Source organism: Gopherus evgoodei, chromosome 8 (genome assembly GCF_007399415.2).
Source record: "Gopherus evgoodei ecotype Sinaloan lineage chromosome 8, rGopEvg1_v1.p, whole genome shotgun sequence".
NCBI lineage: Eukaryota > Metazoa > Chordata > Testudines > Testudinidae > Gopherus > Gopherus evgoodei.
Genome location: NC_044329.1, coordinates 43194120 through 43209677, shown reverse-complemented (window position 1 = coordinate 43209677; position 15558 = coordinate 43194120). Strand labels below are relative to the sequence as shown.

Below are 15558 nucleotides of genomic sequence, written 5' to 3'. Positions count from 1 at the left end.
GGAGGGATCCCTGTACAGGGACCTGCTCCCCCATGCATCCAGACCTCCTCATACGCAGACCGTTCTGCTGACCCTCACCCCCTCTACACTCAGAACCCCCCTGATGAGCCCCACTTCACCTGGACCACCCCGACGAGCCACCCACACACAGCTCCCCACCCCAAGCCCCAACCAGCTGCACATAGAGTACTCCCCCAGCATCTGGACCTCCCACTAAGCCCCAACATCCAGACCTCCCCCGCCAAGCTCTATCCTCCCCATGCCCAGAACCCCCCTTGCTTAGCCCCAACCACCTTCACCTAGACCCCCACCCTGCAGAGTCCCATTACTAATGCACCAAGAACCCCCCCCCAACAAGCCCCTGTGCATCCAGATCCCCCCACAAATGGATTCCTCTGAGCTGCCCACACCCAGGTTTCCCCACACAGAATCCTCTCAACCCACATCTGGATCCCCCAGACTAAGCACCTCCACACTTGGATCGAGCCTGCCTGCCCACACCTGGTGCATCTGGCACAGAGAGGAAGAATCCTGAGGTATTTCTGAGGCAGGCCCGGTCCTTGCCCTGTTGTCAGGGTTGTGTGCAGCCTCACTGCTGAGTCCGTGTACCGGGGGTGGAGGGGAGGGGCGGCGGCTGCACAGTGATCTCCCACCTCTGTGCAGCCAATGTTCCCCAGTGCCATGCTGGAATCTCCACATTTATCTGACAAATAAAATTTGTAGAATTTTAAAATATTGTGTGCAGAATTTTTAATTTTTGGTGCAGAAGTAATATTTCTGCTTCTAAACTAACTCCACTTGCTCAACTGAAAGGGATGCTGACAAACTGACAGAAGAGCCAAATTTTAAGACTGATCGTATCAAAGTCAGGGAGCTAGAGACAACTGGATTTTATTTTGACCAAAAAGAGGGAAAAATGAGGTTTCACAAACTAAGTTTTTTGTCAGAACTTGTCTTTTTTTTTTAATTGAGATTTTCACTTGTTTTTGAAAACCAAAATCATTTTGAAACTTGGGATTTGTTTTCTCCCCTTTTGTCACTGAATGCAAGAGAGTAAATTATATCAAGGGATCCTCCCTGTACCTTTTTCCACTATTACTTTTCAAAGCTTCTCCAACTTTCAAAAATTGAGAGAGTGGAGAAAGAAGAAGGGGGGGGAGGTGGAATACACACCCTCCCCCAGTATCATTCACTCTGTTATTATCCATGGTAACATGTCAACTATTAAGAAGCCCTCTTAGTGTGGAAGATGGTAAAGAAAAAAAACTATGCTGTGAACCCATGGCCTCCCACCACCAGACAGACCATATTAAAGATTTAGGTAGAAATGAACTGGGAGGAGGGCAGATAATCAAGGCTATGAATTCATATCAATAATTAATTCTATTGTTGTGGAGAGAGGATGAAGGGAGCTTGAAGGTAGCTTACCTGAGTGGGCCATAGTTCAACATTAGAAAGGCCAATATCACCATCACACACACAGCTCTTCTTTTTGGAGAGGGGATTTTAAGATTCTGGTTCTAAACAGGGAGACGGAGCACATACTCAGTGTAAGTGAGGATTTGAAAACACAAATGCATTTCAGACACTAACCCCTGTTGTTGCCTTTTATATTAAGGATGACTTGCAGAGCGTAAAACTGCAGAGATAAAAATGAGTTTCCCCTTTTTTCATAAAGATGTATGAATGCAGCCAGATCTTTCTAAAAATAAATCTAGACCTCTTTTACATTGCATTCAAGTCCCATCTACCCAAATTTTCTATGGACAACTGGAGAACCAACAGTTTACAACAAGGAATTAACACTAATAAATTTATCTAAGGCTCTTATCTGTCTCCCATCACCACAGTATCTGAACACCTGAGTCTATAATATATTAATCCTCCCCTTGAAACAGGGCAGTAGTATTATCCCCATTGTACAGATGGAAAGATGATGTACAGAGTGACTTTCCCAAGGCCATCAGGGAGTCTGTGGAAGAGACGGGAATTGAACCCATTTCTCCTAAAGCTATGTCTACACTGGCAACTGAATGACAAAACTTTTATCTTTCAGAGGTGTTAACCCCACCCCCACCCCAAAAAACCCCACAATTTTCCCATGACAAACACCAGAGTGAACAGCATGAATGCCGCTTGTTGGAGGTGGAAGTTTTATGTCAGCAGGAGAGCCAACAAACAGCAGCTACACTGAACAACTTCTAGCGGCACAGCTGTAACGACCCAGCCATGTCATTAAAAGCTGTGTAGTGTAGACAAAGCCTATACCTCAGGTAGTATCCTGACCATGGGTCTATTCCTCCTTTCTTTCCCGCTTCTAACTGAAGGGGAAGTGATTTTTAATCAGCTTCGTGTAGCTCAAATGCCTGTCAATCAGTAGAAGAAAAGCTCTTTGATTTAAGATTCAACTACTTTAGCTCTTACATTTAAGGCTATGAGTTCCCAATCCACAATACTGGGTCCTCCAGGAATGAGGTGCATTTAGGATAACATGGAAGACAAGCCTGGATATTTTTAAAGTGAAAAAAATTGAGGAAAGGGAGAGCTTTCCAGGCCTTCTTCACACATTTAAATACTACGAAGGCCAGTCTAACACTTGCTCTTTCAGTCCCTCTTTTAGTCACCTTTAAAGGGTTTGATCTGAAATAAAGACATCTTGATGGAAATGAGATGTTTAAGGAAGTCTCTGGAATAATCTCTTTTCCACAGACAGTTGCTAGAGGAAACTGAAGTGAATTATAATGGGAATTATGTAGCGGGGTTAACATTTGGAAGCTATCCCACAGAAAAATGCAATCCTGAAGTCATCCTGCAGATCGTTTCTCCCTTTTTCCATGCCAGTGAAAGCAGAGGCTCCCGCTAGTGCTGCTCCTGCACACAGCATGCCCAAGCAGGAGAATAAAGGGAAACCGACTAGGACTGTCACTTGGTTCTTTTCTGATGCAATTATTGCTTGAGAAGCAGAAATATCCTCCCAGGCATATGGGGAAAGAACAAAGAGCAGCATAAGGATGGGGTGACAATTTTAAAATCAAGATTGGGTGTTTTTCTAAAAATACATGCTCTAGGACTTATCCCATGAAAGTTCTATGGCCTGTGTTATATAGGATCAAGCAGATGATCACAGTGACTCTAGGCTTCTATGCCAACAATTCTGAATGGTGGCATGGAGGGAGCGTAACTGCATGTGAGAAGCACATCACTTAATTTAGTGTAGAGTTTCCTTCAAATGTCAATTTAATTAACAATGGTAATTAGTTGGGTAAGTAAACAAATGTAATTCAGAAATGATGCATCTAGCAGTGTATCTGGACACCATGCTGACATGGGGACTCTGGCTCCAGACCAGCAGGTGAGGGAAAAAGAAGGGGGAACATGATGAACATGTGCATTATTTTAAACTAATAGCAGATAGAGGTCCATAACAGCCATCCCTATTGTCCCCCAGTTGTTGGCACATGCCATTATGATACTTATACCAACACAAGTTCATTATCATGCTGTTCTAAGCAAAGCACTGCATGGATTTTGTCCTTCCACAAACACTTCTTACCTCTAACACCAATTCCTCCAGTTGCCTCTTCAGTGAGCCATTCTCTCTCTTGAGCTGCTCATTCTCCAGTAAGGCAGCCTTCAGCCTGCTCTCCAGCCCCAACATGTATTCCTTCTTCTTCCTGCGTGACTGGCAGGCAGACTCCCGGTTTTTGATCATGCGTTGCTGTCTTCTCAGGATGTTAATCTAGATGGGGACCAAGCAGTCTGGTTAAAATAGGGAACCCTAACCTAACCTACTTGCACACTGGTCATCTCATACACAACTTCTGCTCCGCTACTTTTTCAGCCAACTGAGCACTTTTATCCAGAAGTTCCTAATGTGTTCATCACCACAGCACCTAGTTTCTTATCAGGATATACCCCCAAGAATTAGATCACAGAAGGAATGAAAGAATTATGTCCCAATTTCTTCTCTTTTCTGACCTGTACTCTTTCATATTTCCTTGGCACAAACTGGTACCCACCATATATAGGAGTGCAGGACAACTGCTGTGCTTGTGCACCAAATGATTTTCAGGGACCAATTTATGAGGAATGGTAAAGAACTTAACATACACAGTTTGTAAAAATCTTGACTAAGAGGGGGGACAGTCATCAATTACAGTGATTATATGCACTACAGCATATTGTAACCACCAGGAATGAGCATTATGCAAACAGGATTGTGCACGGTGGTATCGGGAGGATGAAGAGCAATAGAATGAAATTAAAGAAAATGTAGGCTCAGTGTCAGGAAATTTGTAAATAGCGACATTAAGTCAAATTATGAGATTTCTACCACTCCTCTTGGGATACTATTTCAGAAGCTATTTAAAACTAGACTGAACAAGGCACTGGTAAATAAACTCTTGGATTTGCAGGCAACAACCCCGCACTGTGTTGCAGGGGAAGTTTTTTCCTATTGTGTGATGAAGCGGCGGGGGGGGGGGGGGGCGTCTTGGGATTTCTGTGTTTTCCAGTGGGTTGCATGCAGAGGGAGTGGGACTCAGTGTCCCCAGTTGTTACTGGTTTGACGAGGCGAGAGCAGAGGGAGTTTGTTGTTACAGAGCACCGGAGAGGGAACTTGGGACCCCGGCCGATGACCTGGAGGATGGAGACGCCAGCAACTGGTGACCTGATGACCCAGCTCAGGAGTCACAGCCGGTCCTGGTCAGTGGGAGGACCCCGGTGACCTGACCAACCAGTTCCAGCCAGATGGGGCCAGAGGAGGGCTGAGAGGAGAGAAGACCCAGCCATCCTGTTTTACGACCCTGTTTACCTGGACAGAAGACAATGGACAGAGGCAGGGCTTGGGATATCAGAGGCCCAGCTGGGAAGCAGGGGGGCCTGGGCTGGAGAGAGGGAGCAGGCAGAGCCCACCTGGATGCAGGGGAGACTGGGATGTGCTGTGCTGAGGGAGGCCAGGCCTGAGGCCCTGAGAGTTTCCTGTGCTGTGTTTAACTCTCAATAAACCCTCCTGTTTTATGCTGGCTGAGAGTCACTCTGGTCTAGAGAACACGGTTGCACCAACCCCTTCAGGGGTGAGGAGGCCCGGGGGGTCCAGAGCACGTGGACTCCCTGAGGGGGCCCACGGCGAGAGACAGACGTGCTAAGGCTCAGAGAGGTGCGGCTCCAGGAGGTGGAGGGGCCTGACCCCAAGAGAGTGGACCCCCGAGAACGGCTGTCTCACTGACAGGGGCACCCCCCACGGACCGCACGGGGCCATGAGTGGGCACGATCTGTGAGTCCGTGATATATTGTCCTCAATGTTGGTTTATAACCTAAAGCCTAAGAATTTATCCTTCCAAACTCTGAGTCAGATTCTCATTTACACAAAGGTCCATTTACTGAATCAAATGAGTTGCCAAAGGAGGGATTGAACAGGCAGGAAGAGAAGCAGAAAAAGCCAACAGAGGACAGGATTTTAAAAAGTACAGAGTACTTGACCATGTCAGAGTTCAAGGAGGATGAGAATGCTGCTCTTTAAATTATCAGTTTGTTCCAGCACCTTCTCTTTCAACATCTCAATCTGACACTGGACACTGCTTCCACTGGAATAAAACCAAGCACAGAAACATTTCCATTGATCAATTTAATAAAAGAAAATAAATTTGAGACCTCAGCTGACCTGAAAGCACCCTGTTAAAGACAAGAACAGTCATGGTCCACACTAGCATTATCTGGAGCTAGTTTGCTACCCCTGCTCTAAATCTTACACTGACTTTGTTTTCTGAATAGCCTAGGGATGGGAATTGTGTTCTTGCTTTATTATGGAGACACATAGTTAAAGATAAGGAACAACTTCCAGTAAACCACAACAGGGTGTGCGGTGTTTTTATACACTAATTCCTCACTTAAAGTCAGCCCGGTTAACATTATTTCAATGTTACCTTGCTGATCAATTAGGGAACATGCTCGTTTAAAGTTGTGCAATGCTCCCTTATAACGTTGTTTGGCAGCTGCCTGGTTTGTCCAGTGCTTTGAGGCGGCGGGGAGGAGCAGCCTTGGAAACAGGGTGGACCCTCAGCTCCCTTATCAGCTCCCCGCTCCCTTAAGTTCCCTGTGCAGCAGCCGCCCAGCAGGCTATTAATTGCCTGCAGTTCAGCTGTCCCTCCCCCAACTGCCATGTGCTGCTCCTGCCCTCTGCCTTGGAGCTGCTTCCGGAAGCCTCATGCTTGCTGTGCAAGGGAGGGGGAAAGAAGGGGGCTAATGTCAGAGTGTCGCCCTCCCCCCTACTCCTGCACCCCACTTACTCCTTCTCCATATAGAGCGGGCTGGGGACATGACAGGGCTCAGGACAGAGAGAGCTTGCTGGCCGCAGCTCCTGTCTCAACTTCCTGATCTTTTTAAACGCAATGTACTTAGAATGGTGTCAGCATACTTAAAGGGGCAATGCACATCTCTCTCTCTCTCTCTCTCCCCCACATGTCTCTGTCTGCCATGCTATCTCCCCTCCCTCCATTCATGCTGCCCTGTAGAGTGTGAGGCTACATTAACAACATGTTAAGCCTTGAGGGCTCAGTCGAACACTAATTCATCATTTAGCAGTTCCCTGGGAAATATCCCGCCCTCTTCCACCCTCTAACTTCACCACTTCAACCAAGCTTCACAATCATCATTGCTGTGTACAGTATTAAATTGTTTGTTTATAACTTATACTCTGTGTATATATATAGTGTTTTTTGTCTGCTGAAAAAAATTTCCCTGGAACCTAACGCCCCTATTTACATTAATTCTTATGCAGAAATTGGATTTGCTTAACAACGTTTTGCTTAAAGTAGCATTTTTCAGGAACATAACTACAATGTTAAGCAAGGTGTTACAGTATGTGTATTGGCCTGGAGTGCACTGGAGACACAAGACTGAAACCTAATTGTTTTCATACATCTAAGGAGTACTCCAATAGCCTAATAATGGAGACACTAGTAGCTTACAACTGTTAGAGTTTGGTTTATTAAAAAGGAACATAATTTGAATAATTTTGGGAGTAGGGATTTGTGAAAATCAGTAGAATGATAAAAGAAAAGCAGAGTCCATAAACTCTGCAAGCCAGACAGCTTTGGTTGCGGCAACTACAAGAGACAAAGTTCACGTTATTTGTGTCAGCTTTCCTCTAAATTTTCTTCCTGCAGATAACTGTCTCATAACTACAGTGTTCTGCTGTGCAGCATTTGCAGCTAATTTTCCTTGCAGACACCGACAGTCATTCTATCATTCTGAAGAAGCCACATGGCTAACATTTCACTACTATTCTTCTTCATGATATTTACAGCATGGTTATAGAGACCAAGAAAACAAGCTACAATGCACTAAGGATTTGGCTTCTCTCCCTGCTGATCTAATTGCGTTCTGTAAAGATCATTTATAATATGGCTAGTCTGCTGCCACTGACATAATCCTGTGAAAATGAAGCTGTTTGTACTTATTCCAACTTCTTTGTGGGGTGGGGCTGGGGTTAGTATTTTTTTTTGGTTTGGTTTTGTTTTTTAATGTTCTCTGTAAGCACTGAGCTTTGTGCACAAACACTTTTCTAGGCACTGATGAAACTTTTCAGGTACTGCAAAACACATTCAATTTTGCAAGCGTATAAAGCCTTTTCAGAAAACAGGTTTTTAGATGAGCAAGGCGTATGATAAGGTCTGGAGGCTGAGAGAGCTTCAACTACCCAGAGTTCAGATAATCAGTATTATACTGGAGATGTAAGATACAACATATACCACATTCACACAGTAGTTCTGGTTTCTATGAGCCACACGGTATTTCAGTCAACAAACATTAAATGTCTACTTATTTAGGTAAAAGGTCTGGAATCCTGGAAGTTAGACAGATGAAATAGATTGGGGCCTGTCATAAACAGATAGTTAAGAGTTAATGCCTCTTTTACCTGCATAGGGTTAAGAAGTTCACCTAGCCTAGCTAACACTTGACCAGAGGAACCAATGGGGGAACAAGATGTTTCAAAAGGAAGGAGGGAAGTTTCCTTTGTTTAGAGTCAGTTTCAGTTTCAGCCGGAGTGAAAAAGATCAAGGAACCAGCCTCTTATCAGAGTAGTAAATTTTAGAAAGGAATAAATAGGTTTATGTTTATTTTCTTTTGTAACTTGTTTTTGTGTAATTAGGGGAATTATCAAATTGGGTATTCTTGTGTGTATTAAGGTTTTTGCCCAGGGGAACATCCTGTATTTTAAATCTGTGGTCTGTGAGATCAGCTTGTATGCTGTCTCCCAGAGGTTTTTTTCTTTTACTTTTCTTTCCTTTAATTAAAAGTCTTCTTTTTAAGAATCTGATTGATTTTTCCTTGTTTTAAGATCCAAGGGGATTCGATCTGGACTCACTAGGAATTCGTGGGGGAAAAGAGGGAGGATGGTTAAATACTCCTTGTTTTAAGATCCAAGGGATTTGGATCAGTGTTCACCAGCGACTTGGTGGAGGAGTCTCTCAAGGCTACCCAGGGAAGGGAACGTTTTGGGGGGGAAGAGAGTTTTCCAGATAACTCAGAAATCTGGATGGTGGCAGCGAGACCAGATCTAAGCTGGTAGTTAAGCATAGAGGTGTTCATGCAGGTCCCCACATCTGTACCCTAAAGTTCAGAGTGAGGGTGAGACCTATGACAGGGCCCCATCCAGATCATCCCCCAGAACCTGTGCAGGATTATTTATTACAGTATATCCGCCACTTTAATTTAGATGTCTCAAACTTCAGCACTTCTACTCCTTCCCTTCGGAGAATGTTTCAGAGTGAGAAAAAATGTTGATAAGTCAAAATTGAGAGTATTTTTGTAAAGAAAGGTTAAAATCCTTACACAAGAACTTTGTATTTATCAAACAGCTATGAGAAACCCACAAAATTCAGAGTTAAGATTAAATTTAAAAGAAAATCAAATATTGGCAAGAACTGAAAAACACAGATCAGGTACCTAAGCTACTTAAGCTCTACACTTTTATCCTTTAGATAACACCAGAGATGCATCAGCCTCCCTCCAGCGTCTCTGCTATGTTGGCTGCTGAAGGAACACTCGGAGAAATCTACACCCAACAGAGTTAAGAACAATAAGAAAGAATTGTTTAAATATATTAGGAACAAAAATAATTTTCACAAAGGTACTACTCCACTATTAGATGGAAATAGTAGAATTATCAATAATAATAGAGAAAAGGCTGAGATATCCAATACAAATTGCTGTTCATTATTTTGGGGGTGAGCAGAAGTGATGCAGTCTCATCATATGGTGATAACACTCTTTTTATTCCACTAATAACTCTAGTAGCTTCTGTTTAACATCCTGCAAAGTCAGACATTTTTAAATCAGCAGGTCCAGATAAGTTGCATCCAAGAGTTTTAAACGAGTTGGCTCTGGCATTTGCTGGACTGTTAAATAAGTCTTGGAGCACTGGAGAAGTTCCAGAAGAAAGCAAATGTGCTAATATTTAAAAAGGATAAATGGGATGATCTAAGTAATTATAGGCCTGTCAGCCTGACAATGATCCCATGCAAGATAATAGAGCAGCTGATATGGGACTTGATTAATAATGAACTCAATGAGGGCAATGTAATTAATTCAAATCAACAGGGGCTTATGGAAAACAGATCCTGTCAAACTAACTTGATATCTTTTTTTGATGAGATTACAAGTTTGGTTGATAAACGTAATAGTGTTGAAGTAATGTATGTGGACTTCTGTAAGGTGCTTGACTTGATACAGCATGACGTTTTGATTAAAAACTAGAACAATATAAAACTAACATGGCACACATTAAATGGATTAAACGCTGTCTAAATGATAGGTCTCAAAATGTATCTGTAAATGAGAAATGAACATCAAGCAGGTCTGTTTCCAGTGGCGCTACACTATTTGACATCTTTTATCAGTGACCTGAAAGAAAAAACAAAATCATCACTGATAAAAGTTTGCAGATGACACAAAAATTTGGGGGAGTGGTAAATAATGAAGAAGACAGGTTACTGCTTCAGAGCAATCTGGATCGCTTAGTAAACAGTATACATTTCAATATGGCTACATGTAAATGTATACATCTCAGAATAAAGAACTTACAGGATGGGGGACTCTATCCTGGGAAGCAGTGATTCTGAAAAAAAGCCAAAAAAGCTAATGTCATCCTGGGATAAATAAACAGGGGCATCTCAAGTAGGAGAAGAGAGGTTATTTTACCTCTGTATTTGGAAATTGGCACTAGTACTACCACTGCTGCAATACTATGTCCAGTTCTGGTGCCAACAATTCAAGAAGGATGTTGACAAATAATTTCACAAATACACTCTTCCCTTCCTTCAACTTGGTACAAAAGTACTCCTGAGATCTTACAGGAGTTCAGGAGAGCTGGCTGTATTTTAAAGATCCTTATTGAGGTTGCAGGAACAAACCATCCCAATGTGCAGAAAGAATAGTAAATATGGCAAGCAACCAGCTTGGCTTAACAGTGAAATCCTTGCTGATCTTAATCAAAAAAGAGAAGCTTACAAGAAGTGGAAAATTGGACAAATGACCAAGGAGGAGTATAAAAATATTGCTCAGGCATGCAGGGGTGAAATCAGGAAGGTCAAATCACACTTGAAGTTGCAGCTAGCAAGAGATGTTAAGAGTAACAAGAAGGGTTTCTTCAGGTATGTTAGCAACAAGAAGAAAGTCAAGGAAAGTGTGGGCCCCTTATTGAATGAGGGAGGCAACCTACTGACAGAGGATGTGGAAAAAGTTAATGTACTCAATGATCTTTTTGCCTCTGTCTTCATGGACAAGGTCAGCTCCCAGACTACTGCACTGGGCAGCACAGCATGGGGAGGAGGTGACCAGCCATCTGTGGAGAAAGATGTGGTTCGGGAATATTTAGAAAAGCTGGATCAGCACAAATCTATGGGGCTGGATGCGCTGCATCTAAGGGTGCTAGAGGAGTTGGTGGATATGATTGCAGAGTCATTGGCCATTATCCTTGAAAACCCATGGCGATCGGGGGAGGTCCCGGATGACTGGAAAAAGGCTAATGTAGTGCCCATCTTTAAAAAAGGGAAGGAGGAGGATCCGGGGAACTACAAGCCAGTCAGCTTCACCTGAGTACCTGGAAAAATCTTGGAGCAGGTCCTCAAGGAATCAATTCTGAGGCACTTAGAGGAGAGGAAAGTGATCAGGAACAGTCAGCATGGATTCACCAAGGGCAAGTCATGCCTGACTAACATAATTGCCCTCTATGATGAAATAACTGGCTCTGTGGATGAGGGGAAAGCAGTGGACGTGTTATTCCTTGACTTTAGAAAAGCTTTTGATACAGTCTCCCACAGTATTCTTGCTAGCAAGTTAAAGAAGTATGGGTTGGATGAATGGACTATAAGGTGGATAGAAAGCTGGCTAGATCGTCGGGCTCAATGGGTAGTGGTCAATGGCTCCATGTCTAGTTGGCAGCCGGTATCAAGCGGAGCGCCCCAAGGGTCGGTCCTGGGGCCAGTTTTGTTCAGTAACTTCATTAATGATCTGGAGGATGGCGTGGACTGCACTCTCAGTAAGTTTGCAGATGACACTAAACTGGGAGGAGTGGTAGATACGCTGGAAGGTAGGGATAGGATACAGAGGGACCTAGATAAATTAGAGGATTGGGCCAAAAGAAACCTGATGATGTTCAACAAGGACAAGTGCAGAGTCTGCACTTAGGATGGAAGAATCCCATGCACTGCTACAAACTAGGGATCGAATGGCTAGGCAGCAGTTCTGCACAAAAGGACTTAGGGGTTAAGGTGGACGAGAAGCTGGATATGAGTAAACAGTGTACCCTTGTTGCCAAGATGGCTAATGGGCATTTGGGGCTATATAATTAGGGGCACTGCCAGCAGATCGAGAGACGTGATCATTCCCCTCTATTCAACATTAGTGAGGCCTCATCTGGAGTACTGTGTCCAGTTTTGGGCCCCACACTACAAAAAGGATGTGAAAGAGTCCAGCGGAGGGCAACAAAAATGATTAGGGGGCTGAAGCCCATGACTTCTGATGAGAGGCTGAGGGAACTGGGATTGTTTAGTCTGCAGAAGAGAAGAATGAGGGGGGATTTGATAGCTGCTTTCAACTACCTGAAAAGGGGTTCTAAAGAGGATGTTCTCAGTGATAGCTGATGACAGAACAAGGAGTAATAGTCTCAAGTTGCAGTGGGGGAGGTTTAGGTTGGATATTAGGAAAAACTTTTTCACTACGAGGGTAGTGAAGCACTGGAATGGGTTACCTAGGGAGGTGGTGGAATCTCCTTCCTTATAAGTTTTTAAGGTCAGGCTTGACAAAGCCCTGGCTGGGATGATTTAGTTGGGAATTGGTCCTGCTTTGAGCTGGGGGTTGGACTAGATCATAGAATTGAATAATAGAATATCAGGGTTGGAAGGGACCTCACGAAGTCATGCTGAGGTCCCTTCCAACCCTGATATTCTATGATAGCTCTCATTTATAGGTCCTTAGACAAGGTGTTCAAGAGATCAAAAATGTACAAAACAAATTCCAAACATAAGTGAAAGCAATTTTTCCTGGCTCCTTTACCTTCAAATGGTTTGTCGAAATTACTTTGCATTTAGACAAAAACTGTCCACTAGCCACAGCTCAAAAATTCGAACTGAATTCCTTTTAAAAAGGAACAAAAAAATCAAGCTTGTAAAGGGTAATAAGTAGCAACATTCACCATGGAGGCATCTTACAGATCTACACACACGCTCACTCACTCACCAATTTAAAAACATAAGAATGGCTATACTGGGTCAGACCAATGGTCCATCCATCCCGGTATTCTCTCTTTTGACAGTGGATGGTGCCAGATGCTTCAAAGGGAACGAACAGAACACAGCAATTTATTTAGTGATCCATCCCCTGTCATCCAGTCCCAGCTTCTGGCAGTCAGAGATTTAGGGAAACCCAGAGCATGAGGTTGCATCCCTAACCATCTTGGCTGATTGCCATTGATGGATCTATCCTCCATCAACTTATCTCATTCTTTTTTGAACCCATTTATAATTTTGGCCTTCACAACATCTCCTTGCAACAAGTGCCACTGGTTGACTGTGCATTGTAGGGTGAAATACTATGTTTGTTTTAAACCAGTTATCTATTAATTTAATTAGGTGACCGCTAATCCATGCGTTATGTGAAAAGAGTAAATAACACTTCCTTATTCACTTTCTCCCACCCACTCATGATTTTAAAGACCTGTCTCATATCCCCCCTTAGCCATTTCTTTTCTAAGCTGAACAGACCTAGTCATTTTAGTTTCTCCTCGTACAAAAGCTGTGCCATACTCCTAATCATTTTTGTTGCTCTTCTCTGTACTTCTTATTCCTATTCGAATACATCTTTTTTGGGGCAACCAGAACTGCACCCAGTATTCAAGGTGTGGGTATACCATGGTTTTATATATGGCATTATGATATTTTCTGTCTCATTATCCATCCCTTTCCTAATGGTTTCTAATATTGTTAGCTTTTTTGACTACCGTCACACATTGAGCAGATGTTTTCAGAGACTTATTCATGATAACTCCAAGATCTCATTCTTGACGGGTAACAGCTAATTTAGATGCTAATTTCAACAGGGGGAGGGATAACTCAGTGGTTTAAACATTGTAGGGCTTCCTACATTCTGCACAGAATACTAACATCTAAACTACAGGGCTATCCATTTTCATAATTACTTCTCAGAATAGAACCTGACATTAAGACTCTTAGATAAAAGATAATATACAAATGGAAAGTATTATCAGGAATAGGAACTGAACTCTAGTTTGCCAGATAGTAGCATATAGTATTAGCCACCAGGTTAAGGGCAGGGTCTGCTGCAAGGTAGCAGATTAACCACTAGGTTATAGATTGACTCCTACTGCACTGAGGTACCACTTATATAAGGGTTGGGAGGAGTGGGCAGTGATTTCATGCACCAGAGTAAAAGAGCTTTAATGAAGCTCTGTTGAACTGACTGCTGAATGTGCTCTTAACTATAAAGGAACAAATTACACTCAAAATCCATCCAGGAATAGACCATGTGCCTGCCATGACTAAACCTACAGCCACAGAAAAGCAGCACTATCAAGCCATTCTTGACACTGAAACAAAAAGTAGCAGCAGATCCTCCCTGTGAATCTACTGAAGGACTGCCTTCTTGCAGTCAATCCAAATTATTATAGAAGGACCTGAATAATCTCTTCCCCTGCAGGAAATATTGTGACACTGAAGTCCTCTGCTGAAAATCCCAGTCATAACAACTTGTCTGAAACACTGTCTCATCTTAACTCCTATGCAGAAAACCCTGCCATGTTACAAGGCCTATGACAATAACATAAGAATAGCCATACTGGGTCAGACCAATGGTTCATCTAGCCCAGTATCCTGTCTTCCAACAGTGGCCTATACCAGGTGCTTCAGAGGAAAGTAAAAGAACACGGTAATTTTGACTAATCCATCCCATTGTCCAGTCCCAGCTTCTGATAGTCAGCATTTGAGACATACCCAGAACACAGGGTCGAGTCCCTGATCATCTTGGCTAATAGCCATTGATGAATCTATCCTCCATGAACTTATCTCATTCTTTTTCTGAACCCATACTTTTGGCCTTCACAACATTCCCTAGCAATGAGTTTCACAGGTTGACTGTGTATTGTGTGAACAAGTACTTCACTGTGTTTGTTTTAAACCTGTTGCCTATTAACTTCTTTGGGTGACCTCTAGTTCTTGTGTTATGAGAAGGAGTAAATAACACTTCCTTATTAACTTTCTCCTCACCAGTAATGATTTTATAGACCTCTAGCATATCCACCCTTAATCATCTCTTTTCTAAACTGAACAGTCCCAGTCTCTTCAAACTCTCCTCATTAGAAGCTGTTCCATACCCCGAACATTTCTGTTTCCCTCCTCTGCACCTTTTCCCATTCTAATTTATCTTTTTTGAGATGGGATGAACGGAATTGCATTCAGTATTCAAGATGCGGATGTATCATGGATTTAGATAGTGGCATTATATTTTCTGTTTTATTATTTATCCCTTTCCCTAATAGTTCTTACCTTTTTTTAGCTTTTTAAACTGCTGCTGCACACTGAGCGGATGTTTTCAGAGAACTATTCACAATGATTCCAAGATCTCTTTCTTAACCCCATCATTTTGTACGTATAATTGGCATTATTTTTTCCAACGCGCATTACTTTGCATTTATCAACACTGAATTTCATCTGCCATTTTGTTGCCCAGTCACTCAATTCTCTTAGATCCCTTTGTAACTCTTCACAGTCTCCTTTGGACTTAACTATCTTGACTAATTTTGCATAGCCTTAAAACTTTGTTAACTCACAACACCCTATATTCCAGATCATTTATGAATATGCTGAACTATGCAGGTTTCAGAGTAGCAGCTGTTAGTCTGTATCCGCAAAAAGAACAGGAGTACTTGTGGCAACTTAGAGACTAACAAATTTATTTCAGCATAAGCTTTTGTGGGCTACAGCTCACTTCCTCGGATGCACAGAATGGAACACACAGACAAGAGATAGTTATACATACAGA

The 15558-nt window shown here is 42.8% G+C and overlaps 1 protein-coding gene across 5 annotated transcripts in view; it reads right to left on the bottom strand.

The window, feature by feature from the left end:
* Window positions 1–15558, bottom strand: part of ATF6 (activating transcription factor 6) — a 347497-nt gene that overhangs the window by 252518 nt on the left and 79421 nt on the right. For all 5 annotated transcript variants that reach the window (XM_030573857.1, XM_030573858.1, XM_030573860.1 and 2 more), the window contains 2 exons: window positions 3554–3739; window positions 1429–1520 (listed from right to left, as the gene is read on the bottom strand). In XM_030573857.1, the coding sequence (XP_030429717.1) occupies window positions 1429–1520; window positions 3554–3739 (278 nt within the window). The remainder of the gene's footprint in view (window positions 1–1428; window positions 1521–3553; window positions 3740–15558) is intronic.